Source organism: Coturnix japonica, chromosome 1 (assembly GCF_001577835.2).
Source record: "Coturnix japonica isolate 7356 chromosome 1, Coturnix japonica 2.1, whole genome shotgun sequence".
Lineage (NCBI taxonomy): Eukaryota > Metazoa > Chordata > Aves > Galliformes > Phasianidae > Coturnix > Coturnix japonica.
Window position 1 is genome coordinate 94,234,224 of NC_029516.1, and position 21,067 is coordinate 94,255,290.

General features: G+C 41.8%; 1 protein-coding gene across 4 annotated transcripts in view; it reads left to right on the top strand.

Annotated features, from left to right (window-relative positions):
- HUNK (hormonally up-regulated Neu-associated kinase) overlaps nucleotides 1-21,067 on the top strand; it is a 54,252-nt gene that overhangs the window by 13,277 nt on the left and 19,908 nt on the right. For all 4 annotated transcript variants that reach the window (XM_015881260.2, XM_015881271.2, XM_015881290.2 and 1 more), the window contains exons 2-5: nucleotides 4,514-4,806; nucleotides 11,489-11,544; nucleotides 17,295-17,430; nucleotides 19,357-19,484. In XM_015881260.2, the coding sequence (XP_015736746.1) occupies nucleotides 4,514-4,806; nucleotides 11,489-11,544; nucleotides 17,295-17,430; nucleotides 19,357-19,484 (613 nt within the window). The remainder of the gene's footprint in view (nucleotides 1-4,513; nucleotides 4,807-11,488; nucleotides 11,545-17,294; nucleotides 17,431-19,356; nucleotides 19,485-21,067) is intronic.

A 21,067-nucleotide genomic window follows, 5' to 3' on the forward strand; every position in this document is an offset into this window, starting at 1 on the left:
GAAAGCCACTGCGTGCTGCAGGCCAGCTGAGCCTGAAATAATGTGTGCTGGAGAAAAGGCAGACTTAGGCTTGGCAGCAGGATGCTGGTACGCTTGGCCTTTTGTGGGGGATCTGGTGAGGTGTATTTGCAGATCTGAGGGCAGGGTCTGCTGTTTGGGTAAGTTACTCCTCCATTAGTAGGTTTTTGTCCACCTTGTAACTGGGGAACAGACAAGGAGTAACCAAAGCATTGTTTGTCCTTGCGTAGGACTGTGGGGAAACCCAGCTACTTTCCCTCTGTGCTTTGTTGCAATGCCTTATGCTGAGGCAAGGCTGTTTACAAAGAAGTGCATGCTGTGTTGCTATTAGAATCCTCAATAGTTAGAATCCTCAATGCTTCGCATCCTCAATGCTTAGCATCCTCAATGCATTACATTGCATTTGTAAACAGCAAGGCTGTTTACAAAGAAGATGCAGAATGTGCTTTCTCTGGGTGTCACAGTCATCCAGCACCTGAAGCCTGTGCTCCCAGATTTCTCCAGGCAACATCTGGTCCTTTAAGCTGTCTCTTTTCTGCTTTTTCTCAGGGCATTGCTGTGACTGTTTTTGTGCTGTCTGGTGCCAGCCAACTCCACCCCCTGCCTCTCTCTGCAGCTCCAGAAACCCTCCTAAAACACTGACTGGCAAAAATCCTCCACCCACGTGTGTCAAACGTGTGCTTTTGTTTGGGTGATGGCACGTGCCTGTATTTGCTGATGTTGCTCTAGTTGCTGGGCTCTGCGAGCATCGTGACTGTCTCCTCCAACTGTCTTTGCAGAATAGTGGTGTTTACACTTCCCCCTCAGCTCCCTTCCAGTACGCTTTAGCCCAGCCTGAACTATTTTAGTGCAACTATTGAGAGAAGTGGCAATTGCTCATATGATGTGTCACACCATAAACTCTGGAAGGTAATTCATTCCAGCAGTAATTCCAGGATTCTGGAACCAAAAATACGGCCTGTTTTTCATCTCTGTATCTCACAGCATAACCTAAACCATTTATTTATTTACACAGCAAAGATTTACCCAAAAGCAAAGTGTTGAATGTCAAGAGCCATTGTTGCTACATATTGAGAGTAATTACTTGCGTTATCATTTGTTTTTTAGTTCTATGCCAGTGTTGGCCAACAGTTCAGGTCAGGTGATAGACATGATGCACAGCCACTGCGTGAAACCTGGGAGAGCAAAACAGGATAATTGTGCTATCTGGAGTAGGTTATGAAAGCTTGAACGCATTTGTTTTATGGTTAGCTAATATCTACATTATTTTCCTTCTGTATTGATGAAATTTTCAGATGTGTACACAAATACACGAGGCTGCGCATATTAAACGCATTGGGGCACATTCCGTCTCCTCTTGCCCTGGTGTAACTCTGGGCGAACTCAGAATCGGGGATATTGAGCTAAGTTGACCCTGGAGTTACTGAGAAAGCTAGAAGCAGTTATGGATAGTATTGCTATGGAAGTCAATAGGCTGCTTGTGTTGGAGGTCAACTGCATATTTTTCCTTTAGATATATCAAGTTTTCTTTAAAGATCTGGGTTTTTGAATCAACACTTGGGGAAAATGGCATCCATCAGAGATATTCCTGTACTGCAGCATGGAGTTAGGAAAGGAAGAAAGGTGCTGTTCCTCCTCCAGGAGCAAAGCAAGATGACACAGAAACCAGTGTCCAGTCTGGTATGGGAAATGCAAATCTCCATTGTTGAAATAAAACTGTTATCGCCTCTTTTGTTAGCTGTCCTGATGACCTATTGGGCCCAGTGCATGGAACGTGGAAGGTATTAGAAATGTAGCCCAGAGTAAAGGGTGGGTATGAAGGCAGCTCTGCTGAGATAGGTAAGGTGCCTGTCCAAGCACCTGTCAAAATCAATGAGAATTTGTCCTTAAGGCACAGAGGGCAATTTCTTTGTGACAGTTAAGAAGCTGGTAAGTAACCATGTACATGTGGTTGGCTCCATCTCTCAGGTTCTGGTGTTTGCACCTGTGTTGCCCACAGCTCTGCTCAGCCCATGTAGGAGATGCGCCTGCATTTAGTAATGTGCTTTTTTTAGTCAGTGAGTTCAGGATGATACGTATAACAGGTTGCCGCTCCATTTTGTTCATAATCCATATTGCATATCCCACAGCTGTGGAAAATATCAACATTTTGGTGAGTGTGGTTTTTTTTTTCCAACTTTTGCAGAGGTTGTGATGTGCTGCCAGCAAACAAACTGGTATATCGTGTTTCTGTTACCCATTAATTTGTTTGTCCTCACCAGAATGAGTTCTGTGGTTTGCTGTCCAAATAATACATGTAAGCCTTTTTGTTCTTGGTTTTATCTTACTAGATGGAAGAACTTACTAATTTAAGACCGTTTCCTTGGTGAATCACCTGAGGCTTTCAGAAATGGTTAAGCAGAGCTCTGATTTGCCTGTTGTCTTATATCACAATGAAATGATCTTTCTTTAATGTGACTAGTCAGGAATGTAGCTTCCAGGCATTTATGGCTCTGATGCTTCTCCACATTTCACCCAGGCAGCTGTCACGCATGTGGTGTTTAGCCTTGTCTTCTTATCAAAGGTATTTCATTAGAATAATCATCTAACAGCAGAAATGGATCCAGATAATAACCTATACCATGACTTCTGGTTGTTAAGCTATTAAGCCCAGACTCTCGTAGTTCTATTCTTCACTTCCTCTGCCAATAAAAACTTGTCTTTGACACAGTCAGTCAAATGATCCGGGTCCATTTTTGTTGTCATACTTTTTTGGTTGCTTTTATTTTCTAAAGGAAAACCAAATTGTTTGCTACTTTAACATTTCATTTGCTTGTAGAAAGCAAGGTAAGGCCAGCCAAGCTGGGAGCTGCCACATGCTTTGACATGAGCTTGGCATTTCCCATGTGAGGAGGGTGGCCAGCTGTGTTGTGAGTAGCTTTGTCTGCCTGCTGTGGAAGACCAGCAGCCCTCAGTGCCATGAACTGTGATGATGTAGTTGGCTGCAGCTGGAAGCATGCTGTGAATGGGTAGCTCATCAGCTGCGAGGGGGGATGCCTGTTTGACTTGGGCTGTTGTCTGAGTGCTGAGAGTTAGCGGTCAGGTCAGTAAAACTCCGAGGCTTTCTTCTTGTTCTTCCTTGTTGTAGGAGTAAGATGATGTAGGAGATACTCGCAGGCCAAATCAAGGCATGCAGCAAAGATGCAAGTGTAGCATCTTTGTGCCTCCCACTCATGGAGGGCAGAGGGGTTGTGACATTTTTTGTGCCTTTTGTTGGACTCATACTGTGCAAACAAGAACTTTTTCTGTCAGTTCCATGCAAAATTCAGTGTCACCCGGGAATACCAAGCACAGCGTTTCCCTCTCCTTATCCTGGCAAATGAACAACTGTCACTTTGGTAATGATCACTGAGCTGTTGGGGCTCAGTGCATGCGTTGAAGGACTTCCTTTGTTGCAGAGCTCTGAGGAAATAAGCAAGGGAGGAGGATTCAGCAGTGCCTTTGTTGCTCAGCTGGCATATGCTGTTCAATCGTTATCTGGCACAGATGACCTGGAAGTCTGCAGCACCCACTCTAAATAAGAAATCTCAATGAATAGGTATTTACAAATTTGAAGTAGATCAAAGCAGATACTTTTAGTGAAATAATTCAGTACTTCTGTCTAAACAGTAAAAGGAATCAGGTTCTTTAATCATGCTGTGTGATAGTCGGCCTCATCCTTTTGTTCTCATGTGATGTTCTGCACCAGCAGTAAGAATGAAAGCCCTTGGATAGGGAATGGCAAATGCTGTGATGTGAAGTATCCTCGCTTCTGTTATGTGCTTTCATGATGAGCTCCGGTTGACTTGGACGGCTCTGTATAGTGTTATGTTTAAAAACAAAGTTTTGCCTTTAAGGGTTTTGCAAAGTTACTCGGTTATAGAGTAACATGGAGATTGTTTCCCACGTCTGCTTTAAAAGAAGGGGGAAGGAAAAAAAGAGGTGCAAGGAGACTGGTACCAAATTAAGTTTGTTTTTCATGGTAATTTTTTCTTTTTTCTTTTCAATCATGTAAAAACTAACCCTTGGCTATAGTTTAAGAAACTTGTCATGGAAACATAGAATCTCAAGTTGTACGGCCTACGTGTGGGAAAAGCCAAAAATGACACATCTTGTAAATATCAGCTTGGAGACTTTCTCAGAAAGTAGATGACATTAGATGTCCAGCATTGCGTGTGCTGAGTATTTGGGAATGGTTAATGACATTGTTGCCTGCCCTTTGTTACCGATTTCCTCGCAATAACTTTTATCTGTCATCGCTCAAGGGGATAAAGAGCTAAATTGTCAGTGGAGGCTGGGCTTGCAAAAGCAGCTGGTTCTCTGAGCTGGGTAGCTGTAACTGAAACAATGGTGTATCAGTTGAGAGTGACCTAGTTTTATTTACTTATTTTTGTTTTCGAGGTTGTTTGTGCAAGGTTAAAGCAACCAACCACAACTGATTGCTAACAACCCTTCCCCCTCCTCCACTTTTCACTAGGTGGCAGTGAAAGTAATTGACAAGAAAAGAGCCAAAAAGGACACTTATGTCACCAAGAATCTACGGCGGGAAGGGCAGATCCAACAGATGATCCGCCACCCAAACATCGCCCAGCTGCTGGATATACTGGAAACTGAAAACAGCTACTACCTTGTCATGGAGCTGTGCCCTGGTGGCAACCTGATGCACAAGATCTATGAGAAAAAGAGACTTGAAGAGCATGAAGCACGCAAATACATCAGGCAGCTCATTCTGGCAGTAGAACATCTTCATCGGGCAGGCGTAGTTCACAGGTAATCTTAAAAACGCTCTCTGGAACAAACTTAAACCCAGTAGTGATATCTGTGCATGTATTTATGTAGCAAGGTGACTTCCTTTTCATAATGTATTCCAGCCAGCTTTCTGCCTAATCTTTATGATACTGTTCAGGCATTCAAACTATAGACAATAAAGCCACAGGATGTGGGTGTCCTTGCAGCAGGATGCTGTAGTTTAAAGTTCACCTGGGCTCAGGGAAGAATAGGACAAGTTAACCCTCAGCAGACTTCTGTATGATTACAGAATAAGGTTTAGCCATACCATATCTCTGCCTGAAGTCCATGAGTAGCACCTGGCAGAGGCTAGAAAAGTACAGGTGGAGATATCACACATGGCTGCCTGTCCCTGTTTCCTTCTTCAGTTCCGTGCTCTTGGCTGCTATGGAGACAGGAGGATGGTGGGCTGAGTGTACCTTTGGTCTGACCCAGTATGTCTCTTATTCTGTTCTTAGGAGTATTTATAGGGTGCTGTCTAAGAAAGAGACCACACTTTCTAAATTTGGGCCAACCGGAGTTAAGTCTGAACTCCCACAGACTTGCCATGTGACACCAAGCAAGTCACATAGGTCCCATCCTCTCAGTATCAGGAGCCAGGCACCTGGATACTTGTGCAGATCTGGGTCTTAGTCTCCTAAACTGTGCTTACAGCATAGAAGATGGCAGCTGTCACAAGCACCAGTCCACAGGGCTGATGCGCAGGCAGTAGCCCCCCAGTTGTGCCCAGCTGTGTGCTGTGCTCCCTGCCACTGGGCTATGCTGTTGGATGCATTTGGCCTGGCAGATGTCCCAAAAGCTGCTTTTTTGGGCTTGAGGTCTCTCTGCTTGTTCCCTGTGATGTGTTACAGGTTGGTGCTATGAGCACAGATAACCTTGGGTGCACTGAGGTCTTATCACAAGCTAAACTTCTGGTACCACAGTAATGCAAATATTTGAGCAGCAGCCAGGTTTAGTCTGCAGGTTCTCTATCAGCAGTTGAACTGCTGACCTTTTTAAATTATTAACCCCATAGTTTGGGGCATTGGAAAGGAGAAAATCTACTTACTGCTTTAGGGGATCAATTCGTATCCTATATATATGGAAAGGGGGTCAAGAAGAAGGAGAAAGGTCAGCGTTTCTGAGATGGGCAGAGAAAAACCTGTCAGGAAGAGATGAGGATGTTGAGCTTTTAGCAGCAGCACTGGATTTGCTGACTGCAGAGCCTTTCATTGGAAAATCTGCCCCCTTCTTGCTGGCATGATTCAATTATGGGGGGGCTGGCAGGACTGGTCCCCTTCTTGATCAGAGAGTATTCAGACCCATGTTATTCATCCAGCTAACTAGCAGGCCCAGTTCTGTTTGTACTGTTAAAACATCTTCTCTAGTTTAATTGTTCAGCATCTTCAGTCACGCTGTTAACAAGGGGCATAGGGCAGCCCAATCCAGAGTTCTCCCTCTTTTGCATGCAGAGAGATGGAAGAAGGACAGGTAGTCACCACTAGAGCTGTCCTTCAGCTTCTTGGGCTATTGACTGCGGCAGGTCTAAAAACAGACTACTCAGCTGAAGAGGGGGGAAAAAATAGTGCAGAAGGCTGATTCATGCTCACCCTGGATGAAACGGCAGTGTTCTGTTGTTGTTATTATTGTTATTTTTAAAGCAGGTAAAAATAACAGCGCTTTCATTGAGGTGGTGGTGGTGATCTGTGGGCGTTTGCAGTCACTGTGTGTGAAACAAAACACGGCGCTGTAGGCTGGGAAGCGGTGTGCTGTTTGCCTGTCTCAAAATACTTGCATCATTCACACCGACTTGGGTAGAGCATTGAAAAGTATTCACTGAACCACTGATTACAAAAGTCACTGGCATTTTGTCTGCGTTGTATAGGGAATAATCTAGATTGCTTGCCACCTTCTATAATTCAAGATGAAAAAGGAGCCAAAAATAAGTTGTATTGAAATTGGAATACGTTATTTAATGAATATTACTCAGCCAGCTTTCATGATTTTCAAACAAGACCTGGCACGACAGAAAAGCACATGGGTCTTTGGACAAGAGTTGGGACCCAGAACTCAAAAGCAGTAGGACACACGAGCAGTCTAAAAAAAAAACAAAAACATCAAGAAATCTCATTTTATTTAGAGAGGACAAAAAGCCCACACATGAGTTTGACTATTTTAAATTAGAAGTACAGGAACAGCCTCTTTGCTGAGTCCAGTTTTCAGAACTCTTTGACTGCTTTCCTGAAGAAGAAAATACTGCTCTTCTAAATATAATTCCACATAATCGTTCGTGTTTCATTCCTTTTATCAGCAGAGTTGGTTGGTTGCTAAAAATACACTTGCAACAAGCTTAGCTGTGAATCAGGTAGGAATATTTATCTTTCCCTCTGACAGAGAAAAACAAACCCAAATGGCAGTATCTGGTGAAGCTTTCTCTTTTCAGAGGGTGTTTACACAGGCCTTCATGCTGTCAAGAGGCAGGATGAACAATAAGCCCCTTGGGAGAGTAAGGGCAACAGAGAAAACGAAGTGAAAGCCTTGGTGCTTGCAACCGCATCCCACAGGAAATTCTCAACAACCCTTTTAAAAGTCATTTTAACAAAATTCGATCCCATTCAGTGCAATTACTGTCAGGATGTCAAAGAAAAGAATTTAATAATGTATTGGTAGCGAAGGTAGCTTTCTGTATTCCCCCTTCTCCAGTCTCTGTGGCAGTATATTCATACCTGCCATTTTGTAATTAAAAGCAGAGAAGGAAGTTGAAAGACAAAAGAATATACCTGAGGTTTTGAGCAGAGTTTCTATATTATTCCACGATCTCCTGTCCTTTCCCTGGCACACCCAGGAGAGTAGTAAGGTGGTGTCGTGATGCAGTTGCTCATGGTGTTACGGGAGTCCTGCCTTGGTACCCGCTGCTTTGACATGCTGGCTTTGGTAACTTCCCTCCTATTAATTTTAAGTGCCAGTAGTCTGCCTGCTGATGCAGTATTTGTGACAGCACTACAGAACAAAGTCTCCTTTTGAAGTGCAAAGCTGGTTTGTCTTTCTATTTTATGTCACTTTTCAAAACTACCTTTGGGCATTCTCTCTTGGATTGCTCTGCTGTAAACAAACCAATCATTGTGTTAGTAAAAACAATGGACTGAAATCCACGTTTACAGATGCAGACACATTGAACTCAGGGACTTGGTGACTGATGGAAGCAAAAAGAAAGAAATAACTCTTTGATAGCAAAGCAGTGTCTTTGAAGTGCCTGATAAGATGATGATGAACCCAAGTCTCTGCACCCTTTCAGGCTCTTTCATGGGGCTACAAAGTGAGCTTATGGGTTGGTAGTTGAGGTGTGATTTTATGTGGCAGGAGTCTGAAGTAGCTTGCTCGATGCAGCAGGCTCATGTCACTTAGTAGCTGCTGGCTTGAGTATGGGTTTCCAAAGTGGTTTGTGAAGCTTTATGCAGAGCCAGGGAAAAAACAAAAGAAGAAACTCCAAACCCAAACCAGCTATCCTATGGAGCAGGTCCCACTCAAGGAGGGGAACTGAAAGTCTCCAGCAACTCTGTGCTTTCTCCCCATCTTGATTCCACCTACTGTTCTACTTCCACAGCTGCACAGCCCTCTCAGTCACAAAGCAGCTGTGTCCAACTCCACAAACCTACTGAAAAGTGCAGGCTACATGCAAGTGATGGGGACTTGCAGGGACCTGTGTGTATGCTTAGTACTTAATTGCTCCAGGACTTCTAATTGACTTCCAAGAAGGACTTCAAATGTTATGAGTCACAGCAAGTAGCTTGTAGTCCATCATGCAGTATGCAGCTGTTAAAAAAAAAGCATAAATCAATAAAACAAAACCCAGAATAAATATGCTTTTTTTGTTTGTTTGTTAAACTGATTATAATATTGTGCATAAAATTAAGATTCCCTAACTTTTGAGTGTAATGGTGCTGTTTTTCCCATTGCAGCAAATTAATCTAAACATTCAAACTAAGTTGTGACTCAGGTAAGTCAGGTAAATACAACAATGACAGTAATAATAATGATAAACTAAAACCAACTCTGTCCGTGCACTTAAGTTGGAACCAGAAAGAATTCACATAATGAAGCATTTAGAAACTTGAGTGAAAATCTCTCATCTCTACAAGGTGACCTTAAAACAGATATAAAACCAGATTGTACACTTATGCTTTTTGTCAAAATGAAATAGCAGGTAATTTGGTGTATTGTTAAAGTCACTTAACTCTGTCACAGGATAACCCCTCCATCCCAGCTTTCCTGGTACTTGTCCAGACCAGCAGGCTTTATTTGTAGTCTTGCAGCCCTGGCTATGGGTGCCACGTTCCTGCTGAATATCAGCACTGGTCTTCTGTGTGCGCTGCTGGTGGACCGAATGCTCAGAGGGATTGGGCTGCTGCATGATCCTGCCCTGTGCCCACTGGAAAGTCCGTGTCCATAGCTGCAGTGGTTCTCCAGCTGTGGTCTAGTCCAGCTTTTCTTGATTTGGTTTTGTACTGGCTTTGTCTTGCTGAGTCTGGTTAACATGGAATCTTCTCATTAGGCTGTACCAAGGAGTGAAAATACGCTGTTGTAGTTTCCAGCATCACACTAAAAGTAGGGCTTTTGTGTTGATGTGGACTGACAAAAATGCAGTACGTATGAGCTGTTTGATCAGCTACTGCTTACTGGCAAGTCTGCTGAGAACAGACATGTGGGTGAATGGCTTTAATTAACTGGGTCTGATTGCTATCTATGCTGAGGCTATATTTATTTATTTTTCTCTGATAGCTGTAAGATTCCCCCTTAATATTTATCCTGGCTTTTATTTTTTAACATTGAATACTTTTAAATACCTTGCAGTTGTTTTTAGCTCTTCTGTTGCTCGTTTGTTATTCTAATTGCACATCTTCTCACCTTAGCTTATAGCTTTCATCTTTCCATCCTTTTTCCTTTAGTTTTAAAAGCTTGACTTTTCTTTGCATTTAACGTACCCAGAACTTCCCAATCTCCATGCTTCTTGCATTGAGTGATTGTGCTGAGTGTTTCAGTGTACGACTCGACGTCCCATTTACTTCTGTTAATTTTTCAAGTCTTTTTTCTTTCCCATGCTGGTTTTTTGGCACTCTCCCCTGTTAAATACCTGGCCCTGATATCTTTCTAGAGGCTAATCACACCGTCTGTGGAAAAATCTCCATCTGCAAGCAATAAAGGCGTGACACGTGAAGAAATAAACCCTTTTTTGGCAGTGGGGGGAAGCAGAAGTGGGTTGATCTGGATCCATCTGGCAAGGCACATCACTCTTGTACCAAGCAATTGCTCAGCCACGGTGGCTGCCAGACGGCAGAAGCTCCCTTTGGAGGAGTCAAAGAGGTGGATCTGTAGCATTTTGTGTTGTATGAAGTTTCCTGCAAAGAGAGGAATGCCACCAAATAGCTGAAATTCACAATATATATGTAAATATATATATATATTTGATGGGTATATGTATTATTTGTCCAGTTTCTTTTTGCGCATGAAGTAAAGGAAAATCTGCAAGAAAGGCTAAGTATGGCTAAGTAGGGTATGGAAACATCTGTTCTGCTGGGGGGTAGGTCTTTGTGACTGTATTGATGAAGTGATTGTCATCCTACATGCAGATACTCTTCTTACACAGTTTTATTTGAAACATGGCATGGGCCTAAAATGAAGTGGAAAGGAACGCTTTTAAAAAGGCCTGGAGTTGGTCACAGCTATTTTTCTTTCTTTCCCACATACTTTACGCTTTGTTTGGCTTGGTTGGTTTACTTGTCTTACTTTATTAAGCATTTTATCTTCATCTGCAATAGAGGCGTTCCTCATTACTCTCTTTGCCTCACAGAGGCAAAATACCATGGATGTCACTGCCTTCCCATAATTATAGCTGATGGCTTTATTATCTAGTTTTGTTCCAAAGCATACTGGGAGAAGTATCACTCCCGGTCTGAGCGATTGATCTCCCAGCATGCTAATAGTTAGAAATATTTTGCATCTGAATTGCAGAAAAACAATCTTGTAATGAAGACACAGCCAACTGCTAGAAGTCATGGAGTGGCTGTATAGCAACCTAAATGATTCTTCGTGTTATAATTAACTCTTAAACTGTATTTAAGCAGTTTGGGACTTGGGATTGTTTTTTTGGAGGGCTGTAGTGGGGGTGGGAGGGATGGGGTGCGGACTTTCAGTGATCATGTAGAAGAGGACTGGTTTTGTTCCTCCTCCCTCCCAGAAGGCTGGTTCTGGCTCCCAGCACTGTAAACAGTGACAGAGAAGAGCCATTTGGCTCCTCAGGTATCTGCAGAAGATGGTTTATGGAAGAAGCTTTGGTTATTGGAAGTAATGAGAAATGACCTGCGATTGAATAACAGATTTGAAAGATTTCCTTGTACGAGGCTATGCAGACTTGCATAAGAAATTCTAAGAGTCTGATTAGGAGATACTGACAAATGTTTGTAAATTCATTTTATGCATGAAGAGTTGGGGTGAACCTGTGCATGAAGGCACTGGTAATTATGGAGAGAATACAATGCAAAGAGCTTTCTGCTTTGAATGTGGAACTGTGTGCGCTAGTTTCATAATGCCTGTTATTATATTTGCATCTTGTAAAGAAACTGATGAAAGTGATGGGAAATTGCTTCATTATTTCAGAGGCTCACTCAAAATATTTTGTTTCTTTCAGAGACTTGAAGATAGAAAATCTGTTGCTAGATGAAGACAACAATATCAAGCTCATTGGTATGAACCTAGTTTGGCAATTCCAGCAATTAAAATGGGGAGTTTTATAAAGAGAATTTTTGAGACTTCATAACCCTCCATGTGACAACTGCTAATGTTGCTGCAGAGAGGAGCTGGGAGAGTATAGATAGCAATCAAGCTGTTCCTGACAGCTTCTTGTGAAAAAAATGTTCCAGTTATTTCAGCTTCAACTGGGTATGGGCAGAATCCTTCATCTTCTAACAAGTGACTTTCCTACTTAAATTAGGAACCTTGAAAGAACTGGAGAACTAGCACCTCAGAAGTTCTTTGTTTTATTATCTTTATAATTTTGTATTTACTGAGGGATGGATTCTGCCCCCATATGCATATGCTTCCGCTGAAGTCAGTGGGAGTTGCACACGTTTTTAGCAGCTGGCAAAATTTGGTCCTCTATTTATATTCCTTCCATTTGATTCCAGAACCCAGAAAGAAGTTGTTTCAGAGGGCTGTTTAAAAAAAGATTAATTAAAAAGTAGAGACCTTGTTGTATTCGAGAATCAGTTGTGTGCAGTGCTCAATTCATTCAAGTTGAGCAGACATTTTAGATTAATCATCTGTGGGTGTAGTTTCTCACTGCCTTTGCATGACTCCCATTAATGCTAATGTGTGCACTGAAAAGAAAATATGCCCTCCGTTAAAAAAATAATAATAATAAGCATTCATATTTATTTCCTTGCCTCCACTTTTGCTAACAGCAGTGTCCGCGGTTGCAGACTTAAAACACTTGCCCTGACTTTCTTCAAAAGGTTTAATCATCTGAGAAGGGGTGAAAAACGCTTAACACTGAGGTCAAATGGGCAGTCACTGTAATATATAAAGCACATGCGTCCCCAAACAAACAAGAAGAGGATGGTTAATTAAATTTGAAATACTTAAAAATGGCTTGGGGAATTTCAGTCTCTAGAAGAATTAACCACAACTTTTAGTCGCTACTCTGTAGTGAATCAAATGTCTCTGGAAAAATAATAGCAAAAGAGAATGCTGCATTACGTCAGTTACGGGTCAAGAGGATACTGATATGTTACCATGAATCATTCATCAGTAATGATGGATACCACCCATTATCTTGATTTAGCGGATAAGTGAGACCAGATGGTTTGCAACAGTGCTGTATGAACATCTGATAGATTTAAAGTATTTCTATAACTTTCCTGTTATTGAGTGTTTGATTACACAACGCTATGTGAACTTGACATCCAAAACCAAATCTAATCAGATGATACGTGTTCAATTTAAACTTACATGCCAAAAAAGAACTTCAGAGCTGTTCCTGCAGTTTAAGTTGCTTCAGTCGCATAGAAAGGTCTCCTCACAGTGGGTGGTGTGGGATGCATAGAGAAAGAGACAGATCTGCAGCCCAGCTAGCGTTGAGATAAATTGTCTTCAGGTTTGCAGCCTGATGTTTTTAAGCAGATTGTACACGGTATGTATTTTAAAACAAAGCAATTACATCCCACTGTCCAGCTGGGTATGTTATTAAAAAATAAAGGTTACTTTATTAGTAATAATTTCACTGTAAGCAAAAACAGATTGAAAACCACAGTCAGCTCAAACACTTGCATTTTATCAGCAGTCAGCTGAAGTCCGTTGTTTCCTCTCCTCCCATTCCCAAAGGAAAATCTCTGATCTAATATTCCAGAGGAGCCACTATTTGATTAAACAGCCCCAGACAGTTAGGATTTGTTTTCCGGTACAAACTGAATGTCCCATGTCCTGCTTCCATGCGATTCACACAAGAGGAATGTTTCAGCACCTGCCTGGGGCTGGTGGAATATACCTGATCAGTTTCTTCTTTCTCCTCCGTGCTTGTTCCCTCACCCAGATCATTCCACTTTTAGTGAAGTATGTTATGTAGTGTCTTCCTAGAAACATGATGAATCAGTTTCCTTGTCATGTAGTGTAGCCCAGGAAAGTTCACCGCTAGCAAAGAGTGTTTTGAGGGGTTACGTGCTGCTTTTCATGCTTTCAAGGAAAGACACTGAGCTACAAGGCAGCTCACATTAACCGCTTTTGGGTAGGAGTTTACTCTCCATGTCTGGTGCAGCAGCAGACGTTCTAGCATCTAAAAATGGAAGATGAAAAATGTAATGTAAAGTGACACTGAAAGTTCCTAGTTGTTTATACATTTCAGTGAGAACTGCACCCCTTGGTTCCTTTCTTTACCCAGCTGCTTAATGACACTTTTTAGTTAGAATATATTCTTAGATAGTATTATTAGAAAAATTCCATTTGCTGCATTAAGTGGACTTATTCTTAGCTGCCTGGTAAGTCTCAAATCCGAGAACATCAGGAGCGGAGATGCTGGAAGTAATTCACATCTTTTTATCCACCATCCAGTGATGGCAGGTGTCTGATAAAGGTGCCATGAAAGGTCACTCACAGAGCATGTGAAACCTTTGTTAGTCTGCTCAAGAACCTGCAGCACCAAAAGGACCCTGCCTATACGTAGCTCTGCTGAGGTCTCTGGAGTGCTGCTGGCATACACAGAGGTCAAACTTGTCAATGAACTCTCACTTTGTACTATGGCTTGTGCTATTAAATAGCTTCTTCAATATCGCAGCTTCAGAGATAGCCATGTATCCATAGCTTAATGTTGTAATGTTGATTTCCTGGAGGCGTTGAGAAGTAGTAGCGTAATGCGATACTTTGATAGCATGAAGAGTGGGGGTGGTGGTGCTTCCATGTCATAATATTTACACTGGAAAACCAAGTATGGCCTTTGATCTGTATTCTGTAGTTAGCTAGGCTTATTGAAAGAAGCCCAAGACAGAGACAGGAGTAGCAGCAAAGTTATCAGTACTAGTGGTGATTCCGTTCTTGTTGAGATTAAAAGTGCATCCTTAATGCAAATCAGCCTGTGATTGCAATGTGCTGCTATGGTATTCATAACAATATTCCTATTTATTTTGCAATGAAATCCCTGTCTCCAGTTTGCGTGTGTTTGCACGCATTTTTAATTCCAACAGACATGAGGAAAAAAAAAAGACATAAAAAATACATACACCAGCTGAATGAGAACAAGTCAATGAGGTGTTTGTAGTTTAAGCAAATAGGATAGTGAAAACTTTCAGAAGAGGATACCACCATTGATAACGATAAGCAGACACTTGTTTGCACCAGGTCAGTAGATAAACATTATGTACTTGATTGTAAAGCACTGTATTGCAGTCAAGTAATTTTGAGGTGATATGTCACAGTAGGATAAAGACCATGACTAATACATTGTAGAGGTATTATTTGTAGGATTTTTAAAAAATATTTAACAGTTGACATAACCTCTTTCAGGCCGTAGCTAATAAATAAATTAAGTAGTTCCTCAGAAGTATTTGTATAAGCCCCAAGGATAACACATACCTAGCAAAGATGTTTAAACAGTGTGCAGAGACAATTGTTTTCCATCAGAGACAAGGAAATTGCCTTGATCCTCCCTTCAGCTGTTGCAGTGTGCTCCAGCAAAGCCCTTTGAGCCTCTTTGACTGTTTAAATATGGTAGCGCTGCAGTTGCTTCTCTCTCAGAGAGCCAGCAAGTCCACACTGTTCTTTGGACACTCCAACTCACACAGTCACTTTTATATGTGTATGTTTCTTAAACATTATTTGGTTTTATCCCCATTTCATTCATAAAGGAACAAGGCTTGCATGAATGCCTTGCCAGGGTGCTTTTAATACCATAAAGGACTCTTGTTTGATTTCTGTCATATTTGGCATGAGTTGAATACTAAAGGTCAGGCTATTACTTCAAGTCTCATGCAAATAACTAGGCAAATAAGGGAGAGAGACCCTAATTAGAGGAGGAAGGTGTGGACTCAGCAGTTGCTTCTTATATTTGGTCTGCAAGATGTGATGCTTTGAACCCAGTCAAGCAGGTGGGTAGCACACCCAGAAGGCTGCTACTTTATGAGATGTGTGGATGCAAGACACAAGTCTATAGGGGCAGGATTCAGTTATCTGCTTCTTTGGGCTGCCTTATTTATATGTAAGACCATTTTCATTTTGAACATACTGGCATTCAGAGAGAGAAATTTTAAGAAGACTGAATGAATAGAACTAGATAAACAGATGTCAGTGTTCTTGATACTAAGTTTTTGTGGGTTTTTTTTTTTTTTTTGCAGCTATCATGAATAGCAAGCTATTAATAAATGTGAACATCTTTGATTGTGACTATTCTAAGACTTCTACCCATGGATATATTGCCCTGCTGCAGAGGCAGATTTCCCAGCCTATCAGCTTTGCCCATATTGTCCTCATCCTTGTGAGTTTGTCACCCTTTTTCCCCTTTATCATGTCATAGAATCAAATTATCCTTATGATCAGTAAAGTCATCCAGTCCAACCATCAAGCCATGACTGTGGCTGCTCAGTTCCACATCCCTCAATGCCACATCCACACAGCTTTTGAACACCTCCAGGGACTCCAGCACCTCCCTAGGCAGCCTGTGCCACTGCATCACCACTCTTGCTAAGAAACGTTATTTCCTAACATCCAACCTGAACCTCCCCTGCTGCAACTTGAGGCCATTCCCTCTTCTCGTATCACTGTTACATGAGAGAAGACCCTCAGCTCAGCACAGCCTCCTTTTAGGTGGTTGTACAGAGTGTTGAGGTATCCCCTCAGCCTCATGTTCTCCAGACTGAACAAAGTACTCCAGATGAAGCCTCTCCAGCAGGTTGTTTGTACTCTTTTAAGACCCTGTGAGACTCCTTGCTTTCTCTTGTCATCTCCGATGCTGTGACTTCAGAATTGCTTTCTACTAAGGCAAGCTTGGTCCAGCAGGCAGGGTGGGCCTGCACACGCTGACTGCATGTTGCCTCTGGCCTCTTCTGCCACTGCTGCTGATTGAGCTACAGGCCATTTTCACAGCTGCTCTCTCCTAATTTCTCTTCTTGCTTAGTGTTTTAATTTTTAAGATCCTTTCTGAAGCACAGCTCACCCTGAAGCCATACCAGCACTGGAGCAGACAAAGGAGATGGGGAGAACACCCTCCATGGCGCCAGCCTGGGCTTAGGCTAGCAGAGAACACTTGTGAAACTGCAGTCTCCTTCAGTGCTAGGGGACCATGTCTTGCTCCTCATCAGTATGTGGTGCCAACTCTTGCCAGTCCCCTGTGGTTCCTGCCAGCAAAGAACATTGGATACACCCGGGGGCCAGGAATGGCATAACTCAAGACAGAAAGAGAGGGAGAGAGCCAAATGAACACATTCCCCTTCTTGCTCCAAGATCTCTCTGCATTGTTTTAGAGTTGAAATGCTGACACTGCAACCCTTATTGTGTGTAGTAGTTACAGAAAGCAACCTCCCTGCCTTAAATATGATGGCTCTTTTAAATTACATAAAGGAAGATGTAGAAGAAGCAATACTTGGCCTCTTAGCAAAGTACTGCCACAGTACGGAACCCCTGACCATCCAAAGCTAGTTTCTTCCCCATGGCCATCATGTACTGCATGGCACAAACAGAACTCCAGTTGAGCTGTCTAATTTTGAGTGAAACACAGTTGCTTTGTGTATAAAACTGATACTCATGCATGTTCTGAGACTTTTTTTTGTTGCTGGTCAAAATCTCTTTTTATTTAGCAAAAATGGTAGAAAATTTTTCACGTGATTGATTGATACTATTTTTCTTAGGCAGTTCATAGCATAGATTTTGGTAAAAATGTGACTTTTCCCTTTTCTGTTTTAGCACAATTTTCTGTATCCGTCTCTTTCATAACTGTGTCTCTATGCTTTTCACAGACTTTGGACTGAGCAACTGTGCAGGCATCCTGGGTTATTCTGATCCATTCAGCACCCAGTGTGGGAGCCCAGCATATGCAGCCCCTGAACTTCTGGCAAGGAAAAAATACGGGCCCAAAATAGACGTTTGGTCCATGTGAGTTACTTCTCTAGTTTATAATTTGTTACTTTTATTGTTACCGACTGCTCAAATGAGAAATAAGCATGAAAATCTGTTTAATTACCATGACTCTTTGAACCATTTTGTATGGCTATCTTGATTTGAAATAGGGCTTTGCTTAACCATATGTAGATTGATAGAAAGCAGAACAGGGTGTGATTGCAGTAAAGCCCAACTTGATCAATGACTTTGAGACACATTAGTGAGACACATATTGTGTCTTCTGGCACAAGATGATGAACATTTTTTTTTCGTTTTCCCTGAAGGATCCTCAAGCTTTCACACAGTCTCTGTGCACTATCCACAGTCAGGTCTGGCAGGAGATGTGAAATCCATTCCAGTCATCACTTTGAAAGCAGTTGAAGGGGGGAAGGGAAGGGAAGGGAAGGGAAGGGAAGGGAAGGGAAGGGAAGGGAAGGGAAGGGAAGGGAAGGGAAGGGAAGGGAAGGGAAGGGAAGGGAAGGGAAGGGAAGGGAAGGGGAAATGGCCAGACATTTTGTAATCCTGAGCACTTAGCAGTGTTCAGGCAAAAGAATAGGCAGTGACAGAGGAAGCTAAAAAGGTGTTCTGGGGTCATAGCATTTGCTTGCAGTACTGTTACAGACTGGAATGTCTTCTGCTCTCCTGTTGGCTATGGTGTCAGTTATCATTGCCTGTCCTGAAGAATTAGATGAAGTCAGCTGACTTTTAACTTCTATCGGTATCTGAAGGTTTTCCCTCTCCAGTGAACTGGGAATAATAAAATATTAATAAATTTAAAGAAAATATAGAGTTGTGTTGTTTCCCAAGTGGAAGTGTTTGAAGTGCTCTGAAAATAAGTACTATATAAGTGTTGCTTCTGCCAAGAAAGGTTGGCCATCATTTATATATGAGACAAGGACGTGGATCAAATTAATCTCTCCTATTGGTCAGCACTGTGACACCTAAAGACCCTTGAGAACTTCCCCTATGGAAGCCTGATCCTCTAGTCCATGCTACAGGGAGACAACAGCTAAACTGTCAAGCAGCTACTTCATTTCTTACCCTGCAGTGGGCCATCCCTCCACCTCAAGGGTGAGATTACCAGCCCTGAGGAATGCTCTTACTGGTACTGGAATGCAAACAGAGCACAGTCATTCCTGTAAACCATTTAAACTTCTCCAGTAATAATGTGCTACTTTTTCTTTTTTCTTTTTTCTTTTTTTTTTTTTTCATCTAAGAAGCAAAAATATGGTTAACCCCTGCCCTTCCTCATAGCTGAACAAATGGTTGCTGTGATCATAGTTCCTAAAAGCACACTGGTTTGGTTTCTTTCTGTTCGCATGCATTCATTCAGCAGACTGGGGAAACCAATTCCCAAAAGGAAGGAATTGCACTCAATTGAATTTAAAGCTCTTTTAAGAGGAAAAAGAATAAGAATCCACTTTTCATCACTGGCTCTGCTGGGTATAAATAAGCAATAAGTTATCTGCTCTGAAAAATGTGATTGTTCACACCTGATCTTTGTGCTGCACCAGAGGCTATGAGGGTCAGCGGAAACCTCTGTGCACTGAACCAGGACCGGTGATGTTCCTGTTGACATAGGCAGTCATATCATACCCAAGGCAGCAGCAGGACAAGGCTGCGGAAAGCATGGCATTTGAGCAGCCTGATGGGACACATAACTGTGAAGCAAAATTGAGTTAAGAATTTGCCTAACAGCGGGGCTTGGTTCTATGAGTCCCAGCTTATGTCCTTCAGATTGTATGACCCTCCATGAGCAAACCTCTGCAAGTTCTTGCCCAAATCATTGTGCACAACAGAAGAGAGAGCTCTTTAATAACTGTCAGACATGAAAGATGTCATTACAGTCAGAAAATCTAAGCCTAATTATTTCCTTGTTCCTGATTATTTTGGTTTCTTTCTCTGCATGTTTTCTTTTAGTGGGGTGAACATGTATGCGATGCTGACTGGAACATTACCTTTTACTGTGGAGCCATTCAGCTTAAGAGCTTTATACCAGAAAATGGTGGACAAAGAAATGAACCCTTTTCCCACCCAACTCTCCACAGGTAATCAAAAAAGTGTGTTGAGACCTATTCAGATCCAATTGGTTGGAATTCATTGCACCAAATTGTGGATTGCAAGTCTTGTTACTGGCATGGCATACTAATTATGAAAAATATCCTTTTTCATTTTAGTCTTGAGAAGATCTGCAGGTGTTGTTGCAGTAAAACTCCTTTTGCTTTAACTTTTGTGTATAAGCTGGAGAAACACCAAGTTGTACTAAATATGAGAGAGGAGCAAATCTGTGAAAGCCAGTGAAATTGCTTTCACTGAATGGCTGGTCAGTTTTGCATGTTCAGATATTCTAGCGTGGGTTATGGATATATGAACACATTATTTTGGAGTAACACATTCTTGGGAGTTATTGTGATTAGGACTGTGTGATCAATGAATCATAGAAAGGCTTGGGTAAGCTACCTTGAGTGACCTCACATTCATCATCAAAATCACACAGAAAGTGATTTTGGGACAGTGACCTGTGATAAACTTTGTGTGTTCATAAAATGCAAAATTGTTGTTGCATTAATATTAGAAGCACTAACTTTTCTTCAAAGCCGTATCACTAGGCAACGGAATCATTTTTCAGCTTATAGCAAGACTGTGTCAGCATTTGGAATAAACTTTGTTTTGTACATTGGTTTTATTTTTGTATGCTAAATTTGATGTTCATGGAGAGCTTCTGTTCTTGTCTGGCAGACTGTTTGCAAGGAAATTAAAAGATGGCAAATAGAAAAAGAGCGAATGATCATGTATTTTCAGTCTGTACACTAATGATGGCAAACCGCTGGTGTGGGGTATAAGAAAAAGCAAGTTGTTTCACAAGATGGATTCTCCACGCACTGCCTGATTTTCCTGCCTGCAGAATAAATTGTTAAGGATTTTCTCACATGGCTTATCTGTGAATGAAGTGGAATGTTGTTCCTCTTTTACTCGGCATCTGTACGAAGTACGCATTTTCTGCCTGCAATTCATGTTTCTGGCATGTTGTAAAGTGCTAGGTTTGCAAGTGATGGGATGCTGCAGTCTTGCTTTGTATTTCATGTGGTTGGAGTATTTGCTCTTTCCATTTGGGAGACTCCCCTGTAGGATTTAGTTGCACAAAACTGCTGTTTGAATGTTCTGCCATACATAGAAGCCCCACTGAGTGAATTAAAATAAAGATTATACTGACTATTTCACACTGTACTGATCTAGAAGCCAAATCTTTTGCATCAATTGCAACATTACTCTTGAATTCAGGGACTTGGATGTAGTTGTGAAGATATGCCAAGTTTGCCAAATAGTTTACTGAACTGGCCTCCCACAGTGAGGCTTTTACCAGAAAACAGCTGCTGCTTAATGGCTCTGCAGTAGCTTTGAACTGATGGACTGCCTTCCCAATCATTGTTTTGTTTCAAGCACAGCTATCTTTATGTGGGAGGTTTCACTGACTTTACAGGGAGAACTCAACTCATGTGTTGAAGTCTGAATCACCCATGAAAGGCCTGGAGAAGACCAGACCTTGTACAGCAAGAAAGATAATGCTACTTTTGACAGGTTTCCTTTTACATCCTACAGTTTTATCAAGGAGATCAAATTTTCTCACAGT